Source organism: Falco cherrug, chromosome 2, assembly GCF_023634085.1.
Source record: "Falco cherrug isolate bFalChe1 chromosome 2, bFalChe1.pri, whole genome shotgun sequence".
Classification (NCBI taxonomy): Eukaryota; Metazoa; Chordata; class Aves; order Falconiformes; family Falconidae; genus Falco; species Falco cherrug.
In genome coordinates this window covers 121,245,556-121,267,367 of record NC_073698.1, presented here as the reverse complement: position 1 = coordinate 121,267,367, position 21,812 = coordinate 121,245,556, and the positions used below count along the sequence as shown (strand labels likewise).

Sequence of the window (21,812 nt, the reverse complement as noted above, 5' to 3'; positions counted from 1 at the left end):
GGGTAAAGCTGTGCAGATGCTCAAAAATTTCTGAAAGGAGCAATACCATTGCCAAGTTCACATGCAGACAGTAAAGAAGCCCAGGTATGTCTCCACTGCACTCAGACCTGCTGAAATGATCCCAGCATGGCAGGCAAACTCCTTCTTTCATTAAGCACATTTAGATAACTGATACGGAATTTGAGCCCATATCACCAACCATTGCTGCCACCACTGATGAAATACAGATCCTAAAATTGCCAATATATTTCAAAGCAGAGAACACAGACAGAACAAAGGAAGTCTGGATGTGATTTACTGTGACTAATTTCAGTGACTCTAGAATCAGCAAGTACGTCAGAAAGGACACATGCTTCTATTTTGTTTAACATGAATGTCACTTCTGAAGAAATGACAAAGCAGTGCATTATTATTCATCCTTTTCAAGTATCCCATCCTCCTCATCTTTCCTCCAGTTTGTTATTGTGCATACAGCACTCAAGCAAGTCTATGATGTAAAAGCACTGAGTTTGCTACTGCAGGAATTTTGTGTGCCTCCTTTGCCTTCAGTTGATTCTCAAGATCTGGCTTTTGACACCCCAGGAATTAGACAGAACAACTGTCCTGTTGTCACAAGACATACTTCAATTTTACAAAAACAAAATTCACTATGCAAAGTCCCAACAGTCTGCTGAACACAGCAATCATTGCAAGTCTTTAACTGATGCAATACTTCCACACTTCCCGTTGGGACAAAACTCTAAAATGCCCACTGGGCTGCTCTCTGAACATCTCGATTATGTCCTATGCGTTACTTTTCCTTTGAGGTTTTCTCCCCGGTGGTATTCAGTTTAATCCCTCGGCTCCTTAAAGGGCCAGGCTAGCTGGGCACTTAACCTATGTGCATACATGCACCAGCCTTACGGGAGCAAACTTCCATCCTGCTGTTACACAACTGTCAGTAATGCCGGATTGGGAGTTATTCTGGGAAGTTACACAAGTACAAGCCACCTTTCTGCAAGCTACACTAAAACTGCCCTAGCCTTTGACTAGCTGAAACAAGCTTTTTCCAGCTAGATACACAGTACTGACATCTAGGCAGGATCACGTGAGATGTGTTAAATCACTTAAGTCACAGCTTCAGTTCTACAGCTGTTCATAGCTTTCAGCACAGTTTTGCTTTAATCTAGAAAAGTAGTGTAGTTAAAGTGAGAACAGGTATCAAGGCCTTGTGTTTCCTTCCAGATCAGCCCCAAATCAAGAAATCGTTACAGAGAAACGATTGTTTCACAGCAGAAAAAGCTTGGTCAAAGATCACAAAAAGAAAATACTCTTTCAGTTTCTTGTGCTTGGGCTCTGCTCTAGAAAATAACCCAGTGCAAAATTTCCTATGTTCTTACCAGTGGGAAAACAGACTGAGAAACACACCTAGTGCCAGGCCCCCAGACTGAAATGACTGCTTCTGCACATTCATCAGAGAAAGTGGAGCTGGCCAGAGGGCAGGCCAGAGCATCCCACCGAAGCCCTGCTCTGGGGCATCCTCTGGGGCGCCTGTCCTTCCCTGCCAAGAGGGACGCCTCACTCGAACCTCTCATCTAGACACCCAGAGCTGGTGCTTCAGGCTAGCCCCGCCATCCCTTGAGACGTGAAACCAGGACAGCCCCCAGCTCTGACATGGGTGGCAAGCGTGCCAGGTCACATCACGGCACTGGCCCAGCCCCTCCACACACGCAGGCAGCGCTGCCCAGGCCACGGCAGAGCCACGCTGGCATCCCCAGGCACAGGAGGGACGCCGCACTGGGCTTCCCACGCCTTGCCTCAGGGACCACGGGCCACCCTGGCTCGGACACTTACTCTGACCTCTTTTGAACATTTTAAAAAGGTCTTAATTTTATTCCAGTGTGCACTGAGAGGCCCTGTATAGTTTGCAGTAAATGACAATGTTGGTTGCCAGCAGCACTGACATGGCTCACTCACTCCTCTTGACGGAACACAAGTTAGACATCTTCTACCCATGACAGCCAATCATGGCTTTGTTTTCATATGACTATGGCTTACAAGCTTCACATCTTAAACCATGAACGCTCCGAGATGTCCAGAATGCTCTTAGAGTAATTTTGAGGTTTTTAATATTGCCAAAATAATTTCCATTAATTTCTTCCTGATGTTGCATTATCCAGAGCAAATCTAGCTGTTTCTGCCTCACTGCTTCAGCCCTGCACCACACTCTATGCTACAAAACACTATCACATCCAAGCACAAGATAAACAACAACTTTTAGAGGAAAAGATACAGTAAAACCAAACTTTAAACTGACAGTGAAAACAAAAGATCCCATCCTAAAGCTATGAACAATACGAAGTAATACATACTGGGATAGAAGCAGTGTGTTTTTGACAGAGATGCAACGCAGCCCCACAGCAAACCAAGCTGGGTGAAGTTTGCCAGTTATCTGCCTGGAGCGCCTTTAAAGCCTGTCACAAAGCACTTGATACAATGGCTTTTGCACAAGTACAACATTAATCACCCCAACCCACCTTCAGTGCAGTGACTCTAGATTTGTTAGTGCTGGCTCTAATTCCTTTCATATGTCTCTACAATTACTAGATTTCCTAAATGATCACACAGAGGGATACAGTAGGTTTTCAAAGTTCTTCAGAAAGATAAATTTTTTTAGTCTTCAATATTCAAACTGAGATAACTGTATCACTGAATTCACATCTTCTGATAAACAAGATGTGGTTCCACTCATGTAAGGAGCCCGTCTAGAGAATGGCTGATGCTAATGAGAATTAATCAGACCCAAAAAGTTTAAAACGGCAAGATTATTTTTTTTAATGTATTTTCTCTTTGAAGAGAAAAGCATGTAGAAGTTTGGTCGACGTTTCATTCTCAGCAGAGAAAGTTCTGAACAGATGTACGCTCCAGCTGAGCTGGAGGCTTCGGGCAGTGTGCCTGCAGAGGGGTGTTCAGCTCAACAGGACAGAGAACCCAGTCTCTTAGGAATTACTTTTTCCCTTATCACCTCATTTTATTAATTTTAGTATATAATGCTGTGGTAATGAAATCATTATGGAGGACACCCAATTTGGGAAGTTGGGCTGTTTTGTTGTGGTTTTTTTTTTAAAGTCTGTTAAGTGATTACTCTTCCCAGTAAATGAATTACACATCTTTATCATAGCTTTATGTGGCCTGTAAAGCAGGGAATTCAACCTGCCCATTTTTCAGGTGAGTTCAGTACTAGGTTAGTCAGGTTTGAACTGTCCTAAAAATAATAGCTTAGTTTTAGTAAGTTCTTACTTAAACTTACTTTAGAACTTTAAGTAAGTTCTGAGTAGAAATGGAGTAATAATAATTTGACTTGGTTTTCCTTTCAGTTCAAAAAAAGACATGAAAATAACAGGTTCAGTTCAGGTTTACTTTGGTAAAAAGAAGCCACAGTTCAGACTAATTTTCATTTTTATTGCCTTGTTAAAGTGTGAGGAGCACAAGCAGCCAATTCCCTTCTAACTCTTTCTAGAGCACATCTCTCAAGTGTTTTTTTTAAAAAGCATTTCAAAAACATTCCACTTTTTTGCAATGACGACCAGGATTACCTTAAAGCCTTTGGGAAAGAGTGCTCTGGTTATCCTGCAAGCAACACAAGTAACTATGGACACATCTCTTTCCCAAAATAGATTTCGCCCACTAAACCTCTTCAGGTAAATAGGCTGCGTCTGTGCCCGACAGCCAGCAAGGTGATGACATACTTAAGCACAAGTACAAGCCCCACATTGGCTGAGATATTTCAAGTGTGCCAAGACAGAGGTTCACATGCAAGAATGACAGAATTTCTCCACTACACTTTTCAATATGCCATTTTGCACAAAGGCAAATTTTGTTCATCTTCAGTGCCCAAATCAACTCCAGCAGCAGCAAGAACGGGAGAAAGGACCGATGGGGAGCCTTTAAAAATGGAGAATTACTTACCCACATGACCAATCAGTGCAGGAGCTGGCAAGAAAAAGAGAGAAAAGGTTACAAAATGTCATAACTCAGCTCTGCTGTTATCTCCAGAGAGCAAAACGCAAGGCCAACACAGACACTCACCTGTCCATTGCTTCCTTCGTATAGGACAGTTTCTAGAAAACAAACAAACAAACCCTAAGTATATTTGAGTATTACAAGGTGAAAGGGATTGAAATGCAGTTCATACCACTTTTTTTCCTCCCACGTGCCAAAATAACACCCTTATCTTTGTTCTGTGTTCATTTGCTAAGTCCAGAATCTATTAACAAAGTCCCTGCTGAAAAGAAAATTTATCCTGCGTTTCCAAAATACAACTGAAATTCAACAATAGATGCTGTGAAGAGCACCCGGTTTGTCAGCAGATGCTCTGCTTTTCTGCCTTTCCCCACATTACTCTGCAGGACAATGTTGTATCACCTTAGAGACATTAGCAGTAAGATCCTTGTAAGCAAGCAGCCTTAAGAATTATGTCTGCCACTTGTCTATAGATTTAAAACTATCATTTTGAAAGTATAGTTACAGCTTAAAGTAACATAGTAGGATTAGCCCAATGACTTTCTTTATAGTTATACAAGTGACAGGGACAACATTTTTTGCATTTTTTGGTATATAAAGAGCAAGACAGGGTTACATAGTTCATAATTTCTCATCAAAATTCTCATGGTATTAGTGCCACTGGTTCTACAGAGGCATTGCGCGAGTTTGTGAGGAATCCCAGAAAAACTGGAGGAGATCCTGAGCAGTTTGCAGCATGACAGATGTTGAGAAATAATGCTGTACCCTGCTGCTGTACCAATGTAAACAGAACATAAAATACTTACAGAGGATTATCGTCCAGCCACAACTTCTCTGCCTCTCTCTGGTTTGGGGGAAAAAAGGAATTTTTTTGGTGGTTTGCTGGGCCGCCTTTCTTTGCGTAATCAATGTAGATGTATTTTTCAGTAAAAACTCAATCCAAAATGGATCAACTCAAATCTCTACTTTGAAGTTAAACTGCAACAACTCTGAAAATTTCTCTGCAGAACACCCATTTGTATTTAGTGCCCTAGGGACTGCCACTCCAAGCTATCCTATGGTTCATTTTGTGAAGGAGAGGTGACAAGGCAAAAGAGACTTTTTGAGCAGGTTAGCCTTCTCAATCTCTTCACCTGCATTTCTAAGGAAGTATATAAATTCAGTCTTTATTGATTTGGAGCCACATCAAAGACCACCCTTCTCTTCTTTCCAGCACATCTGAGGACAGTGTGATTGCAGGTAGAACAGCAGGCAGCCCGGATATCAGCCTGAGGATGGCATGCCAATATATAAATTTCAGTTAGTTTGCTTTTCAGCCTGTCCTTTGGCCAACCTTTATTATGCAAGTCCATTAAATGGAGTATTTGGAGACACTTTATTACGAAAAACTAAGACACAGTGAGACCAGTTTTAAGTGACAAAGAAGATAGCAAAACTAGGTGGTCTACAGCAAAAAAATCTAACGCAGGGCCACTAAAACTACTGGACTTCAGGTATGCTTTTTTTTAAGGGGTCATTACACTGCTCTATACAGTGCTTGTACTCAGCTTTGGGGTGCTGGGATCTGCAAGGTACAGAGAGACTGATTCCCCCTCTACAAGCTTTTGGAAAGTTAAGTAGTAGCCCACATAGTAAAACATGTTTGTTCATTAGAAAAAGACACCTTCTTCCATATTCAGTCAGTCAGGGCAGTTTGTAGGTGCTATTAAAAACAATGTGGTTATTAGGGTCCCTACACACCTTTTTAATACCAGCAGGTAGTCTGCACCCAGTAGCGTTCCTCACTGGTCCTCCAAAGGCACTGACAGCAGAGGTCGGCACAGTCCTGATGGCTCCATTGAGGGACAGGGCAGAGACCCTCAGCCAAAGCTCTGCTGCAGGGCAGCCCAGAAGCTGCTGGTGCCCAGCCTTCCCAAGCCGGGGTCCCAGGACTTAACCAGTATGTCTTGTTATTTCCCAGTCTGCCATTCAATAAATTGTAAGAACAACTTACAAGAACCAAATCTGAAATGCCAAATTATTATTTTAATGGCCAAGGCCTAGAATAACAAACGTGACGCACCATCTCCACATCTACAGTTTAAAAAAAGGCAACAAATTACTAAATCATCATCCAATTTTGCAGTAAACTAGAGAAGCCTAATATTGTATGACTGCCATTGAATGACTGCCTCTGTGTAGGGTAGCTGGATTATTTCTTAATTCACCTAGTTCAGGACAGAATATTCTCTCTTCATTGCAAATCACGTTTTGAGAAACAAAATAACTTTACAGGATTACTGTTTAAATGACCTGACTTTTCACCATGCTTTCTCTGACAAAATCTCCAACTGGATTCAACAGCAGCACTGACAAATTATGATAAATATTGTCACCCTGACCTTTGGTTGCTATACAATGCTGTGCAGCTATCGCAAAATCATCAACAAAAATGCATGAACTGTAAATTACAAATGAGTTCATAAAAGAATTATCAGTCATCCATTAAAACTCATATGCCAATGCAAAGCTTGCACAAAGATGACTATCATCTTGCAGCTTTGTGTAACAGATTAAATCTTCGGTTTTACAGTAAATTCAAAAGGGAAGTATGATCTCAAAACCCAGTCTTCAGTCTCTTGCAGTCTGCAGAGAGCTGAAAAGCAGATTCACACATTTTGGATCAGTCCTACAGACTGAAATACCAGACTTGTTTTTTATAGTGTTAAATGTTAGTTTTGTTGCTTTGGGTTTTTTCTACTGAGAATGTAAAAATGAAGCATCCCCCTATTGCTAAGCTGGCATAGTCTGCAAGTTCGTAACATGATTACCTTCCTCTCTCTCAAATGCCTAATTTGCAAGCTTCTTATTTAGTATACAATAGTCTTTGCCAAACCACCTTGACTCTCTGGCTCCAATCCCTCATTAACAGGATGTAGTCATAAACATACACACCGCACAAGGAAATGCAAGGATTAATTAACATCTCTACCCTTTGAATACTTGAAATGTTCTATAAATAGTTCCACAGCAGCAGCAGCACCACGCCAAAGCTCAAGGAGATGGCTTTTACACAGTGAAGCTACCTCTGGCAGATGCTTTGTATAAAATTCTCTTGAAGCGAGACCTTCATAACAGTATTATACCAATTCTTCTAAAGCTGGGAGATGAATTTTGTGTCAGTTGCTCTAGCACTTCCCCTTCTCAACACATACCACCATTTTAGATAATGCAAAATTATCACGAATGACCAAGAGTCCATAATATTCAATGCAGGCTACCACAAGACCACAAAGCACATGCCAGACAGACCGCAGGGATGAGCTTCAAGGAACTTGCAGAAAATCAGTTTTATAGGATACTCTTGTCTGATCCTAACAGACTATCGTTATGCACAGAAGACAAAACATCTTGGAGATAATTTCAGGTAGGAGAAAAAGGTGGAGGAAATGTCAAGGAAATATTAAATATTCTCGTATTAGTTTAATCCCATCTGCATAGGACTGTACCAAGCACGTTTGTTTTAACCTACCTGTACACATCATTGCCAACAGCAATGTCACACCAAGAAACGATTCTCTCCTTGCTTGTCCCGATTCCTCACCGCGCTGTGTGGCAGAACCACACTCCCTGAGGCAAGGCCAAAGCACTGGGGGTAATCCAAGGAAATGGGTGCCAATGTCCCAGACTGAAGCTGGAGGGAAAGGCTGGGATGGAGAGCAGTGCTCTGAGGCACAGCCCTGGCAAAGGAAGTGGAAACATGGTCTACAGTGAGTAAGGACAGAGAGAGCAGGGAAAGCTTAGTGGAACAGAAATTGTTTTAGCCATGTTAAACTTGAAATGAAGGCTAGAGATCCATGGAAAGGTGTCAGAAACAAGCTAAGGGTCCAGTCTGTCTCAGAGGAATTGGTTCCACAGCAGAGGTGAACTCTCAATGTAGAAGTGATTCTTCCATGTGTGTTAGGCAGCGCTATCTAGAAATGAGGTGCAAAATAAGGAAAACAAGCAAGAACTACGGATTTGCCAAGTAAAGGAGCTGATCAGACAAGGATGATGAGGATGAAGCATCCTTTCTGAGCTCTGCCTGGGAAGAGATGAGCACAGGCTTCACAGCTGTTAGTTTCTGTGCTGTGCCAGGTGTCAGCGAGACCGAAAAGGAAGATTTAGGCTGGAACTGGAGGAGAGTGACCAGAGAGAATTAACACAGACAGAGCTTAAGAGATGAAAGGGAGCTGAGACAAGGCTCGGAGAAGCAACTGGAACTAATTAATCTATTTGCATGTATCTGATGAAGGTTTGGGGTTTTTTTCCTCTAAGTTATAGGAGGCTAAAACTTGCAATGCAAAAAGAAAGAGCCAAAGTCAATAGGACAATAGTAAGCATGGGGATAAGAAAGGGGGTGAAGGAAATCCAGCAGAATAGCTCAGAGGAAGGCAACAGAATAAATCGGTGTTGCATCTGTAAAGGGGAATGGGGTGTGTGAAAGGTCAGATGAGATCTGCTTTTTAAAGATTTAGAAGAAACTGGAGATGTTCTATGCAAAGAAAAAAATGTTAAGGTATCTAAGTCAGCAATCAAAAAGATGCTGGAACATTTGATTAAACAGAGAAAGACAATGTTTAGCAAGGAAGACCTTTGAACAGGAAGAAGTGACACAGCAGAAAAGGTCTTTCTGCCTCAGGAACCTTAGGAAGACAATCATCTACTTCACGAAGTGGTCAGAAACGACAGCACTAGGAGTAAGTGGTTACAAATTACTCGCATCATTGGGGTGCTACATCTCACCTTTGAATGCAGCTCAGAGTTCAGACAAAGTCACATACTTCACATTGCTACGTGCACATTTCAGCATGCCAAGGAGGTGTTTCATTATGCTACCCATTAAGGCACATCTTTGCCTTCTGCCCCTTTTATCCTGGTCTGTCACTGAGTAGTTAAGGCTGTGCTCCAAACACAATGAAACAGGTAGAGCTACTGATGGGCTGAAAGGTCAATACTGAACAAAGGTCCTGCTGAGCCAACACAACTGCAGGTTTTGTACCTTGTCCCAGGAGCTTTTTGAGTTGTCTTTTGGTAGGTGAACATCTCCTGTTCCAGTTTTGGAGATTCCTGGGGAAACTGTCTGCCTTTTGGTTCTCAGACAAAGCGTGCTACAAACTCCTTGCCTTTAACTCCTGGCCCTCAGCCCCATGAAGAGATGCGCAATAGCACAAATATCCCTCTCACCAGCAACCAAAACCCACGTAGACCTGCTTCCTTTGGAAAGCATTCCTGACCTAATACATGTTGTCACACCTCACTTCCCCAGCACTGTTCAGACATGCTTTGTTATACACATTGAGCCTCAGCAGATACAGCTGAGTATTTATTTATATACGAGCCCTCAGGAGGTATAGGTATCTGCTCAATGACTTAAATTACATGAACTGTCTTCGTTTTTCATTTCTCATGACAGATTTTCTCAACATGCCTTGTTGTTGTAGATTCTCATCAGATCTACAAGGAATGACAACTCATTAAAACTTTATTTTCTGAAATTTGATTGAAGTTTGGAGAAATAGAGATTGGGATATATAATCTGCCATAAAGGATGGATTTGCCCTATTACATGCCCACACTGGAAACGTGGGATACAGACAGAATTTTATGATGGGAACATCGCAGCATCACGCTTCAAGCTGCATTTTGCTATGGACTCAGGGAGGAGATTCTACTTGTATTGGAAACATGAAGGTCTACCTACCTCCAGCTTCCATCAGAGTCTCTTCGTAAAACCCAAATTTCCTGAATTCTCCAGGAACTATAAAACGTCAAGTTTCAGGATTTTGACAAATTAAAAAATGACCCCAAATCAACTGCCCAACAGAACAATGACAGTCATGCAAGCCGGTGGGCAGCTTGCTTTAAGCACTCTGATGAACAGAAAGGTCACAACAATTATCTCAGCCTACCACGCCTTAACTGGATATGTGGCAGTTAAACAGATGAGTATGACCATCAATATTTTAGGTTTCCTCCACCCATCAAGGAATATTATCCGACCTATTTCAAAATATCCACTGAACTAATAATTCATATGGACTAGCTCCTGCAGCTCTTTGTGGTGGCAGGTACTACTTCATCACCAGCGTTAAGCAGCAAACACAGCCCTGACTTGTGTGTCACGCACCAGCAGGAAGTTACCTCTTCACTATTACCTACATTCCCCTTGTTTGCTTTCTCTTTTCTCTCTTTCAGAAATAAGGATTCCAAGATTGCTACAACTAACAGCCAAAGGCTGGGGAATCATGGAGTTCAGAGAACCTCTCTTGCCAGCAGGAACCTGGCAGCCACAGAGCAATATCGAATGTATTCTGCATATTGATTGTCACTTTTTCATTCCTCTAGCCGATACACATAGCAGTCTATCTACTTGTTTTGCTGAATGAAATATATTTTTCCTTCTCTTCTAATCACAGTACATTTATGAATTATGTGTATAACAAGACCTGACATAATTTCTTGCTATATGAGCATATATATACTATTAGTTAATGTGAAATCACCTAAGGCTCCATAAAAAAAATGTACACAATCAAGGTATTTGCAAGGTAGTCATAAGGTGAAAGGTACTCACCAGCAGCTTTCAACAGAAGCTGAAAGTTTACAGTGTATTCTGCACATCATGCTTTTTGGTGGGGTTTGTTGTTGGTTTTGGTTGGTAGTTTTTTGTTTCTTTTTTAAAGGACCACAAACTAGATAAGGGTGTGCTTTACACATACTTTTTTAAACCTCTTGAAAATATCTTTGTTCTTACTACCACTCCACATTTTTCACACCTTCTGTTCTTTTAGTTTTGTTCCTTCACACTTAAGCATGCAGTGCAGCATCATCTAAAGCAATTTGCACAAAATCCTGCTTTCAGGATGGCAGGTGTCAAAACAGTTTCACCTGTACTCCAGAATGGCTGCATTATTTCAGTTATTTATAAAGTAAAAAATGTGCCCAGCAACTATGTGGGTATCTTACAAAGTATATCATATGCCAGCTGCAAATGCTCCTATGAATAGCACAGATTAAAGCGCTGCTGCCAAACCAGCACAATCTCACAGCCAGAAGTACGAGGCATCTGGGAAAACAACAGTTTCTTTTCCTGGTGTTTCTCCCCTCTTGGATTTTTCAAAAATCATCTAGTGCAAGTGTGAATACTGCCAGTCATAGGGCACAGACAAGGCAAGTTTTGGCAGTATAAGAATTGTAGACACACATGACCCAAAGTGTAGAACTGCTGTGTGAATGGGGTGAATGAGGATAGTCTGCGTAACACAGAGTTATGCTTCCCCCGAAATACAGCTACGCAATAAGGAACATAAGCTGAGTTAATTTATATGAAGGAACATTTATACAAAGAAATATACTGCAAACAAAAATTACCTTTGGACTAGAATTACCTTCTCCTTTTCTATTTCTGCCAAGATTAGAAAAGATATGGAGGGATAACATAATCCCACACTTTTTAAACCTATTTAATATCCAAATAAATTAGTTAGGTTAGTAATCTTCCTATGTAAAGTACTTTCATTTAACATGATCACAATTTGGAGAAAAAAAAAAATATTTAAATTAATTATTTTATGGTTGGCATAAATCTGTTCATATGCTCCTTCTGAAAATCTGGGAAGTATTTGCTTTAAGAATCAAATGAAAACTGAGTATATGTATTATATATTACTGTATAAATGCGTATATATACACCCATGTACATGCAACTGCACCATGGCAGGCCTCGATTCTCCAAGACGGCATATGGCACACAGCTTGCTTACTGCAGAGCAGCACAAGCCTCGCCTTCCGAGCCACACCTCTTGTACCAGCAAAAGCCATCTGATGGCAAACAAGCAAATTCCAGCTATGTATGCCTTCATCTCCACCAGATTAGTCAAGTCTTTTTGACGGACTGTTAGAGATTGAACAACATTTTTCCTGACAAAAAGAAGTATGATATGAGAGCTGGGATCAGAGCTGGTCCAAGACCCATCTGATATCCAGTAAGAAAGTGTGTCAAAAGCAAGAGTTTTTCTTTATAGAATAAATAGAATTTTTCTTTACGTGAACTAAGCCACGTTGGAGCAGACATTGCAACATCTGTAGGTGTGTAACAGTGATTATCAGGGATTAGAGGAAAGCAATCATTTTGCTGAATTATTATTTATTGAGAGCAAACCCCACAGATTTATTTTGCTTAATTTTCAGATATGATTAACTCCTTTTGAGAGAGAAAGGGAAAATTCATGGCATGCAGCACTACTAAAAACTGAATTTCATGTCCTACCTACTAAAAAGTAATACAGAAAGACACTCTGGAATAAGACTGCCAGAAACTGCCAACATGCATAATACACAAGTGGTGGCAGGTCAATGCTACGGCAGTAATAGCCAATATATACCAAAAGAAAAGCAGAAATGCTTTCATCTGCTGCAGGCTCTAAATTAAACTCTTGAAGTTAATCACAGACAATTCAGAGACACTGGACAGCAGAGGAGGATTAGAAACAAGCGGTATATAATGAGGTATGCAATGGCCAGACAAAGAACTACTGCCAACCATGTATGCTGCTTTTCCACAGTGCCAGGCAGAAGTGAGTCTTCCTTTTAAGTAACTGAGTGTGGACTCTTCACACATATCACACACACATGCTACAGAGTACTGAGCGCACTGTGAAATGTGGCAGCCCTTTGGTAAGAAGTGCTTAGCACTTTATATATCAAACCTAAGTAATGAAAGAAAAAAAAAAAAGGCAACAGCTAACCACGGACAAATGAATGAACATGCTGTAACGAGAGGAAAAAAAAATCCTACAAGTATGGAAAAGGCTTAGCCATACAACTTGGTCACCTTAGCTGGTGAAAGTGGAAAGAACAAGAGGGTAGGACACAGTGCCTTCGAAAGTGCACTCGGTCCCATCAGCTGAACCCCAGCTCTTACTATCACGTTAGACCAGTGCAAGCAACTAGCAGAATGTTCTTAAAACCAGAGCTGTAACTGCTGCATTTGTTTGGACTTAATGTTCTCAGAGCTGCTTTAAAGAGGTTTCACACACTGACAAGCATTTTGTATGTGAGCACCTACAAGAAAGAGTGAGCCAATACTAAAGTTAACAATTAAATCGACACTCCGACCATACCCAAAAAAGTAAAGCAGCAGTGGGAAGTTAGATGCATCATCCTTGCTTCCAAGAATCATCCTGATTTCTTTTAATAAGCTCCCACTATAGATCATCGCACTGCCAAAATCTTACATAAAGCAATGATACATTCACTATGCACATAAAAAGTTCACATGAACTTTACTTGTCTCCACCTTTTTGCAAAGTCTTCTAAGGACAACATACCACCAGACATCAGAGGCAAACTTTGGCTAGCATTCCCCTGTGAAGGCTAACATGCAGGCTCAGAAAGAAACACCACCTCTCTCCATTACCCACAATGGGTTTTATATTCACATTCCCTAGTGCACATTCCTAGCATAGGAGTCCATAAAAAAGCAGAAAGGAAAAACATCAGCACATCCATACTAGCAGAGCATCACTGATTCTACGAGATCAAACATTTAAGACTTCTAAGTTTCATAAAACTACTCATCCATTAGCTTGCAAAAATAGAAGACATTGTAATCTTGATGACCCATAAGCCACCATACATTTTAAGATAGCCTTTCAACCAGAGAAATTAGGATATTTACTGTATCTTGGATGTGTACAAAGTTAAGCGCTTAATTTTATAATTCACAAACACCTGAAAAGACATCTTCATCATTTCATTTGATATAGGCTGCTTTAGTTTAGCTTAATGTTCCCTTTATTTGCTTTAAGCTATAATAATCTCGCTTCAACTGAAATAGCAGAAAATTTACCAAGGCATTCAGCAATTTTTTATTTAGTTCTTTTATAGCCATATACTGATTTTAACCTCTGCAACTCCCCCATGGTGACAATATTACCAATTGCCTTCATAGGACACCAAAGCTTTTTATAGCCACACTCTTTTCAGTCAGACTGCAGTGCACAGACATTGCAAACCTACAGCCACACAAAATACCAAACAGGTAATTTTGCCATAATCTTGGTAACATCAGAGACACTGCTCAGAACTTCCAGCTCTGCAGTGCTGTTTGGGCTGAAGGCACCTGCGTGTGCAGGTCAGAGCAGGAAGGCTGCTACATGCCGCAGGGAGTGCTGCACCACAGCCTGCCTCATGTCACGCTGCCTTTTCAGACAAGGGATCTAGACATCATTTACTTGTCTAGAACATACCTAACTGAAGATAATGGTCTCTTCACCATCATGGTTTTTCCTTCAATCAGATCAGCTATAACTTTGTTTTTGGAACTCATCTCAGAACTACGGATCCAAGAGCTGGGATACTCATGTCTGTGCGTTTTAAGGGCTCCACAGATTACAACCTGCAATATGCTAAGTTGCACATTGCAGTGGGACATTATGACCTTGCTTCCAAGAAAACACCAATCAGGTGCTGCACCCACCTTCACAATCAGACTTCGGTGCTCCTCAGACTGACTGAAGTTTGTGCCCATTTCAAAGATACTCATCATGCCTTCCTCACACAGGCTCATCCAGGTGTGATACTCTTCACGCTCTGGCAGTCTATCCCAGAATGTCTTGAAGACCTCCCAGACTGTTTCCTGACATACTGAAGGCACAAGAAAGGTCTCGTGTTAGTACAACAGGAGTGCTTCTGTGGCACGGGCGGCCAGGATAGTATTGTCCAATTTTTTTTTTTTTTTACTGAAGTAATTACTTCATTAAAAGGGAAAAAAAAGCGCAAGAGCAAGCGCACTTGTCTTCTAACAACCCCAAGAACAACAGTATTTTCAATGAGTGAAACTGTCCTTGATCAGTGGGTCAAATTTTTAGAAAATTTAGAAAACCAAAATAGCATGGCAAACGTCCACACAGAAACTAGAGCTAGAACTTAATTTTTAAGAATTATAGTGGCACTGATCAGCGGTTTAGAGGCTTAATCGGTTAACAATTCCTTCAGACTCACCCATACATGGAATTTAAAATCACTTTCAGAAATTATAATTGCATTAATAATTAGAAAAACAAGGCAGGATGATGACACAACAACATAATATGCTAAGTAGTAAGTTGATCTAACCCTACTGTATGTATGCACTGAGAAAGAGCTGGACATTGCTGAGTGAACAGGCAGTCTGCGAATTACGGGTTAAATTATTTTGTACTACACCAGCTGCTTTAATCTCCCAATCCTGCACATGCTCTTTGCCAATCAGAGCAACTGGTCACCTAATGCTCAAGGACCTCTCCGTGACCCAGGGTAACTGGAAGACTGGAAGATTTATAGGATTTTCCTTGTGTCCTGGAAGAGAATAACGTTACAAGGAGAACAACTCTAAAAATCACTTGCAGCAAATATGCCAGCCTGCAGTAGTAGCAGACAAACCTGCTTTTTGGCCTTAATCGGATTTCATTACTTCTATATACACATAGTTCAGGAGAGGAATGCTTCGCATTCAGGGAAAGTCCTGACATCATAAGCAAGACCCTACAGGAGACTAACCATGAATCTATCTTTGGAAAGTAATTTTCTTCAATCAGCTTAAAAATAAGCTCCAGACTGCCAGACCCAGTACCTTCCTACCATTTGTTCTTGATACTCTTTATGCCGAATTCCAAAATTGATTAAGTGTACTTGTGTAAAATGTAAGACAGATCACATACGGAAAGATACTTTCATTCATTCAAGAGATGAACATTTCTCTTCATGTCAAAGGTTTCATAAATAAGGAATTCTAATTTTAATTTATTTCATAAATAAAACCTTAAGGAGCTGTTTCACTTCCATTAAACACACTTAAAGCTTAGTGGATTCTGGCATGCTGCATGGCACCATGCAGAAAAAGCTCTTTTCTTCACCCTGAATTGCAGTTTGTCAGAGCAGCTGGGACTGTTTCTCCATTGTGGAACTCTACAGAAACAAAGGCACTGCATGCCACACTCCGGGCAACTTTCCTGCATGGAGGTTAGCCTTGCAGCTCATTCAGTATGTGTGACTAGAGAAGAATACCACCCTCAGACTCTGAATTATTAACTGTCAGTAGTATATTACTTCTCTAGCAGCCCTCTAGCTTCCAGGTAGTTAACTTAATCTGTAAGACACAGTAATGAGGTAAGGAGTATTGGAGATGCTTCCAGTCAGTTTTGCTTACACATCTTTATTGATCAGAAATAACCAGCCAAATTTACAAGCATCCATGCATCCCCTGACGCTGCCCCTCAAGTTACACTTGCTCCCACGGCAGCCGAGGAGGCCACCAGCTCTGAGGTAGTCACTATGTTTCTGTATGACCTCTGCACAGACCTCAGGCAATGAAGCCATAATCCTGCTCTGGGATTTCTGGATCCTGCTGGAGTACTAATAAGCTTTCTGAAGCAGAATGACATCTGTAGTATCCTCTCTACCATCCCACTCGTAAGAGCTGGGCATCCAGAAAAAGACCAAAGTCTAGTTACAAATCCAGAAGCCTACACTAAGGAATATTGCTCTCATTTCTTTCGGCAGCGTGTGTATCCTGCATGCTGGCTGAGGGATCTTTCACTCCAGCTTTGTACAGCAACAGTCCTGCAATGAGATTCCCTGTGGCTGGGGTAAGCCTTCAGCAGGCTACCAGTAAGAGTCAAAGCTATGGCAAGAGCTTGCAAATACATTGCAGTGGCACTGTCTAATCCTACAGTATTCAAATGGTAACAGGCCAAGGACTGGCTTTCCAGTTGCAAGTAAATATTGGCAGTAATAATTGAAGGCAGTTTTCCTTAATGCTCTTCAATAAGATTAATCTCCTTTTCAAAATAAATGTGATGAGACAGTGTCTTGTCTGAACACAAGCTGCTGCCATACGAACAGTTACCCCAGTCAGCTCCCACAGATTTAAGGATCTGTTGTGTGTCCTTTCATCTGGAATTAGACACCCCACTGAATTCCAGTCCCAAAGGCTTTGTGCCACCTGTGGGCTCCAAGCCCATTAATCAGACCTAAGCTGTCAGAACAGGGTCGTATGTTCTGTGGAAGGAGAAAAGGAGGATGCGGATAAGGAGTCGCGTTCCATCCCCTCTAGCCTGTGTCCTATCTAGCCGTTTCCACTGTGGTGAGCAGGAATAAGTTGGACAACATGGTGCAAATTGCTTCTGTATTCAGAAGGAAAACGCTGGCCCATGCCTTCCCTCTGAACAGTCTGGGAGCTTGTTAGCTCTGACATGCAGCGAGGATTTAAAGACTCCAGGCAAAGAGCTATCACAACTGCCATTTAAACACTTCTGCTAGCCTTGCCCAGGGAACTGTGTCCACAGCCACGGTGAGCTGTTTGCCACACACAGTCACCTCACAACCCTGTTGGCACACAGCCCATCTTGTCCTTGTCCTGTTTATTTCAACTGTCCAGTTTGTAAAGCAGGAGATTGCTTTGCAGGATAACAAATCCAGGTTGTAAGGGCTCCACCCAACAGCCATCCCCAGACACGCTTATGTACATGGTGTTGACATAGCCTGGCTAAGAAAAGGAACAATTTTGTTTCGCTCTTTCTTTCTCATACACTTTTTCAATGTTTTGTAGTGAGATGAGAGTTGCCACTCCAAGCACAGAAAAAGAACAGTGCAGTTTTCTTCAGTGTGGTTTGAATCACATTCATGTAAAGAGACAGGCATGATTCTATCTCCCCTCTCTCCTTCAGGTGTATCAAAGAGGGTGACAGCTCTTATCACAGCTTCCTCGATGTGGCCACCCAGGGAAATGAGACACCACCCTCACAGTGCATTCAAGTTGCCTAATAAATGTGATTAACTGTAAAAAAGGTGGAGCCTTCTCTCTGGCAGGCTGTCTGCTGGCAAGGGAGGCTTTTCAAAGTTTCTTACCAACAAATTCTTAACAACTTCCATATAAGAAAACCCTGATTTTCGTAACTAGATTATAAGCATTCTGAGACTCTGCAGACAAAACTTGGAGACATAAAAATGTAAACAAAGTTAAACAGGGCTTGACTGGAAACTTAATAAATAACTATTTTTTACTGGATAAAAATAACTCACTATCTTTCCTTTCTGACCTTTCAGCAACTTGCCAGTATTTTTGCCACATATACCATCTACATATACTGACAATAAACGAAGCAACTATTGATCAATATTTAAAATAGCAACTCCTTGAAACAAAAATAGAAAATATGAGAGCTGGGGGGGGGGGGGGGGGGGGAAGACACAGGACACGGGACCAAACAGGTTTACCAGTAATGTTTTTGACTACAAATGCAACTTTGATTTTTAAATATACAATGTTTAAAAGCAGATAGGGAATGGGGAAAAATTGCAGCATCAGAGCTCACAATGAGTTGAGAGGAGCACAACGGTCCAGAGTTACGACTGAAGCTGCTTGCTTAATACAATATGCTGCGTTAACATACTCCAAAACTATTAAGTAAAATCTGCTGTACAGGCTTTGTGCTATGATCTTTCCAGGAAACAGGTTTCTAAGACTAGCTGCAAAACCCTTAAACACCAGCCAGCCATGCAGCCAGCCCTGCCAGGATGAGGAAGAACTGAGCAGACCCAACAGTGCTGCCACATGCCACCCACACGATCAGTCCTCGGGCATGTGAGAAGAGCCTGTCTTCATGGCTAGATGTCGTGCCAAACTTTCACTAGCCTGCTACAGGGATAGCCACAGGCACAGATATACAGGACAGCATTAGCAGCACCAGGCCCTGGAGGAGACAGGATTTGCGATGACGCCTCTAATCCCTGGCAAACAATACTGATTAAAAGCATCATAAAATCGAGATCAATCTTTTAAGGCAGTGAGCTAAGAGCCTTGAAGCTACATGTGAGCAGGAAGGTAAGCTCCTCTAGAAAACGACTGTCTTCATTCCATGGCTGCGGGCGGCAATAACTAACTTGTATTTTAGTGTTAACTGATCTCTCACCGACTTTGCCATTTTCCTCTGAAGAATTCAAATGTTAAAAAAACAAAGGGCTATGAGACAGAGAGGAGGGGCTCCCTGCTACAGAGATGCGATTGTTACAGCTGTCTACAGGAAAGGCAGCGAGTATACAGGAGACATGTAACCAGCAAATGCAATAATCCAAAATTCAAACCAATGCAAACCAGACTGCTCGTTCTGCAGTTTTTCTCCAAAGTACCTTTTGCATGCATATACTCCATCCTGAAATGCCTCAGAAATTAGAAGTCAATTAGCTTATCACTGAGATAATCACCTTCCAGGCGAGAGACCAGGCAGGAAAAATTGAAAGATCAGCATGTTTGGCCTATGCCCTTGTGCAAACTTCCACTTGAGCAAAGTGTCACAGGCACTTGAAGTAGCAAGGTCTTGACTTTTAAAGGCTGTAACAGCTTTTAAAGGCTGCCTCAGAAAGCTGGACACATAGTAAGACTATGTGAATCACAGCATATCTACTCTGGAATCCGAAAAGCCCTTAGGAGCTTATATGCTTCAAATGCAGTGTTTACACTCAAGTAATACATACAAATAATAAAGAATATCCTGAAAAGCCTCAGACAAATTGTTTCAGCCGAAGAAATTCCACACAGGTAGGCACAAGCTTTTTTCAGTCCTATAAATCTGCAGGAAAGTGTGTGGGGAAAAAAAAAATATATTGGAAGCTTCCTTTCCTGAAAACGTCATCACTATTTTCAAAACCTCCAGCGAAGATCTCTCATCTCTCTCAGATGAGATGGTATGTCTGTCTCCTCTGATATTCTCCTGTATAGCTACTTCTCATGCACCTGGGCAGGATACAACATCTCTGTAGCTCCAGCTTTACCATTCAGGATGCGTTTATCTCTCAAATGAGAGACAATTAGCCTATTACACTCAGTCTGTGCTCAGGGATTTCTGAGGTTAACAGAAGGGGCACCACATGACAGCACTGGGCACCTAGTAGGGGGTAGGATGGCTTTCTGGCCATTTGTGTAAGTGGGCAGTGCTGGGGTTTAATCCCAGTTAAATCCCATCAGTGCTTCTTAAGAGTTGAATTGTGCACAGTGGCTAGGAGCACTGCATCAGGCTGAAATACTCTATTATGAGGCAATATAAGGCGAACTCTTCTCTTAATTTCTGCACAACTGAATGGCTTAATCACAGTGGGTTTTGACAAGGACCACAGTGACAGGGAGACTCACAGACGCCTCCTGAGAGATCTTTCCTGCAAAGACTTCATTAGCACTCACTAAACAAACTAATATACACACACATTTCACCTGTTGGTGAAACACTGCTGCATTTAAAATTTGCTATGTTATAGGCCAAACAATATACACACCAAACCAGGATTTTAAATTAAAATAGTTGAATGTGAATTAGCTAATCCACATGACACTGTTTCTTTTCTTTGAACACTAACATACTAAACTTTTCCCACCTGTAGTATTTCAGTAACTAGAGAGGAGTGTCATTTATGGGAAAAGTCAAGCTTTTTAGAAGCATATGCTGACATCTAAAAATCGAAACACAGAGGAAGACAGAACTTGACCTTCTACAAATACAGCTCAGAAATGTATTGGCTGAGTACAAGTTATGCTTAACGTGTGCCAGGGATGAGGGAGAAACAAGAAGGAAAGGCTCACTCAGCTGGACACTTTATTTATTGTATGCTTGTTTAGCCAGGTATTTTTTTTATGACTTTTGACTGTTTGTTTCATCATTATTCAGCAAGATTTGAATAATTCATAATATTTATGATTTCAGTATCAAATTGAAACATCACTCTTAACTCTGTTCATGTACAGAATATAACATCATTATTTCTAACACTTCAGTAAATAGATTTGAAGTATCTAAGAAAGGGGGAAATGAGATCTCTCAGTGCTGTACACCCAAAATTACCAGTTCTAGGTATTACAATCATGCACAAAACTTCATTCCTGAGAAGTAACTTTTATTCTTTCTAAAGTTCCAAAATGTCCTTGTCTCTCATCAGCTATGACATATTAATTAAAATATGGTCTACTTCCTTCTTTGGTCAGTATCTTTGAGCACTAATATTTAGATTTTCAGCTTTATCTGAAGCTCTGGCTGACAAAAAGTTCTGGCAGAGAGACTATCTGATCTACTCGTGTGAAAAGAAGATGTATTTACGAGCATACACTTAATTTTTTAAGACAGTAGATCACAGGAGGAAAAAATGCAAACAATTTAGGAAAGGTAGCCACCATAGTAATTACACCTCAGAGGTTGCAAAGAGGAGCAGTATTAACCCTGAGCCATGGTGTCAAAATCCAGCAGCCTTTGTTTTACCTAATTAACAGGCATAGCACACAGAAATGGTGCAAGCCATGCTACCTTGCAATCCTTACCTTGTTTCTGTTTTACTGGCTAATTCATCTTTCAAGGCTACTACAGTCCTCAGCCACCTACCAGCAATTTACACGAAAGGAAACAGAGATTCACTGAATTGTCTACATAAGGTGACTGGTCACAACACATTTTGGCCTGAGTGGGTGTGGCTGTTCTTCATATAATAATTTTTATTTAACAGAGACTTGGGCTACCAGCTCCCTGTCAGCAGTAAAGAATATTATTCATAATCAACATTACCATAAACAACAGCACACTCACTGTCTGAAATCCCACTGCTAGATTTCTACAAAATATGTTTTGTGAAATCTCCAGCTGCCCATTGGATGCACTGTCCTCATTACAACAGTCCAGCTATGAACCACCACTACATTCACACGACTGTTCCAGCAGCAACTATAACATTACTAACATTTAAAAAGACATGTGTTCAAAACACTAAGA

The 21,812-nt window shown here is 41.2% G+C and overlaps 1 protein-coding gene across 5 annotated transcripts in view; it reads right to left on the bottom strand.

Annotated features, from left to right (window-relative positions):
- Positions 1 to 21,812, bottom strand: part of IMPG2 (interphotoreceptor matrix proteoglycan 2) — a 60,456-nt gene that overhangs the window by 29,311 nt on the left and 9,333 nt on the right. For all 5 annotated transcript variants that reach the window (XR_008730759.1, XM_055701280.1, XM_055701279.1 and 2 more), the window contains exons 3-5: positions 14,504 to 14,670; positions 4,069 to 4,100; positions 3,949 to 3,972 (exon numbers count right to left, since the gene is read on the bottom strand). Coding sequence is in view for 4 of the 5 variants with exons in the window: in XM_055701280.1 (XP_055557255.1) it covers positions 3,949 to 3,972; positions 4,069 to 4,100; positions 14,504 to 14,670 (223 nt within the window). In the remaining variant the exon portion in view is untranslated. The remainder of the gene's footprint in view (positions 1 to 3,948; positions 3,973 to 4,068; positions 4,101 to 14,503; positions 14,671 to 21,812) is intronic.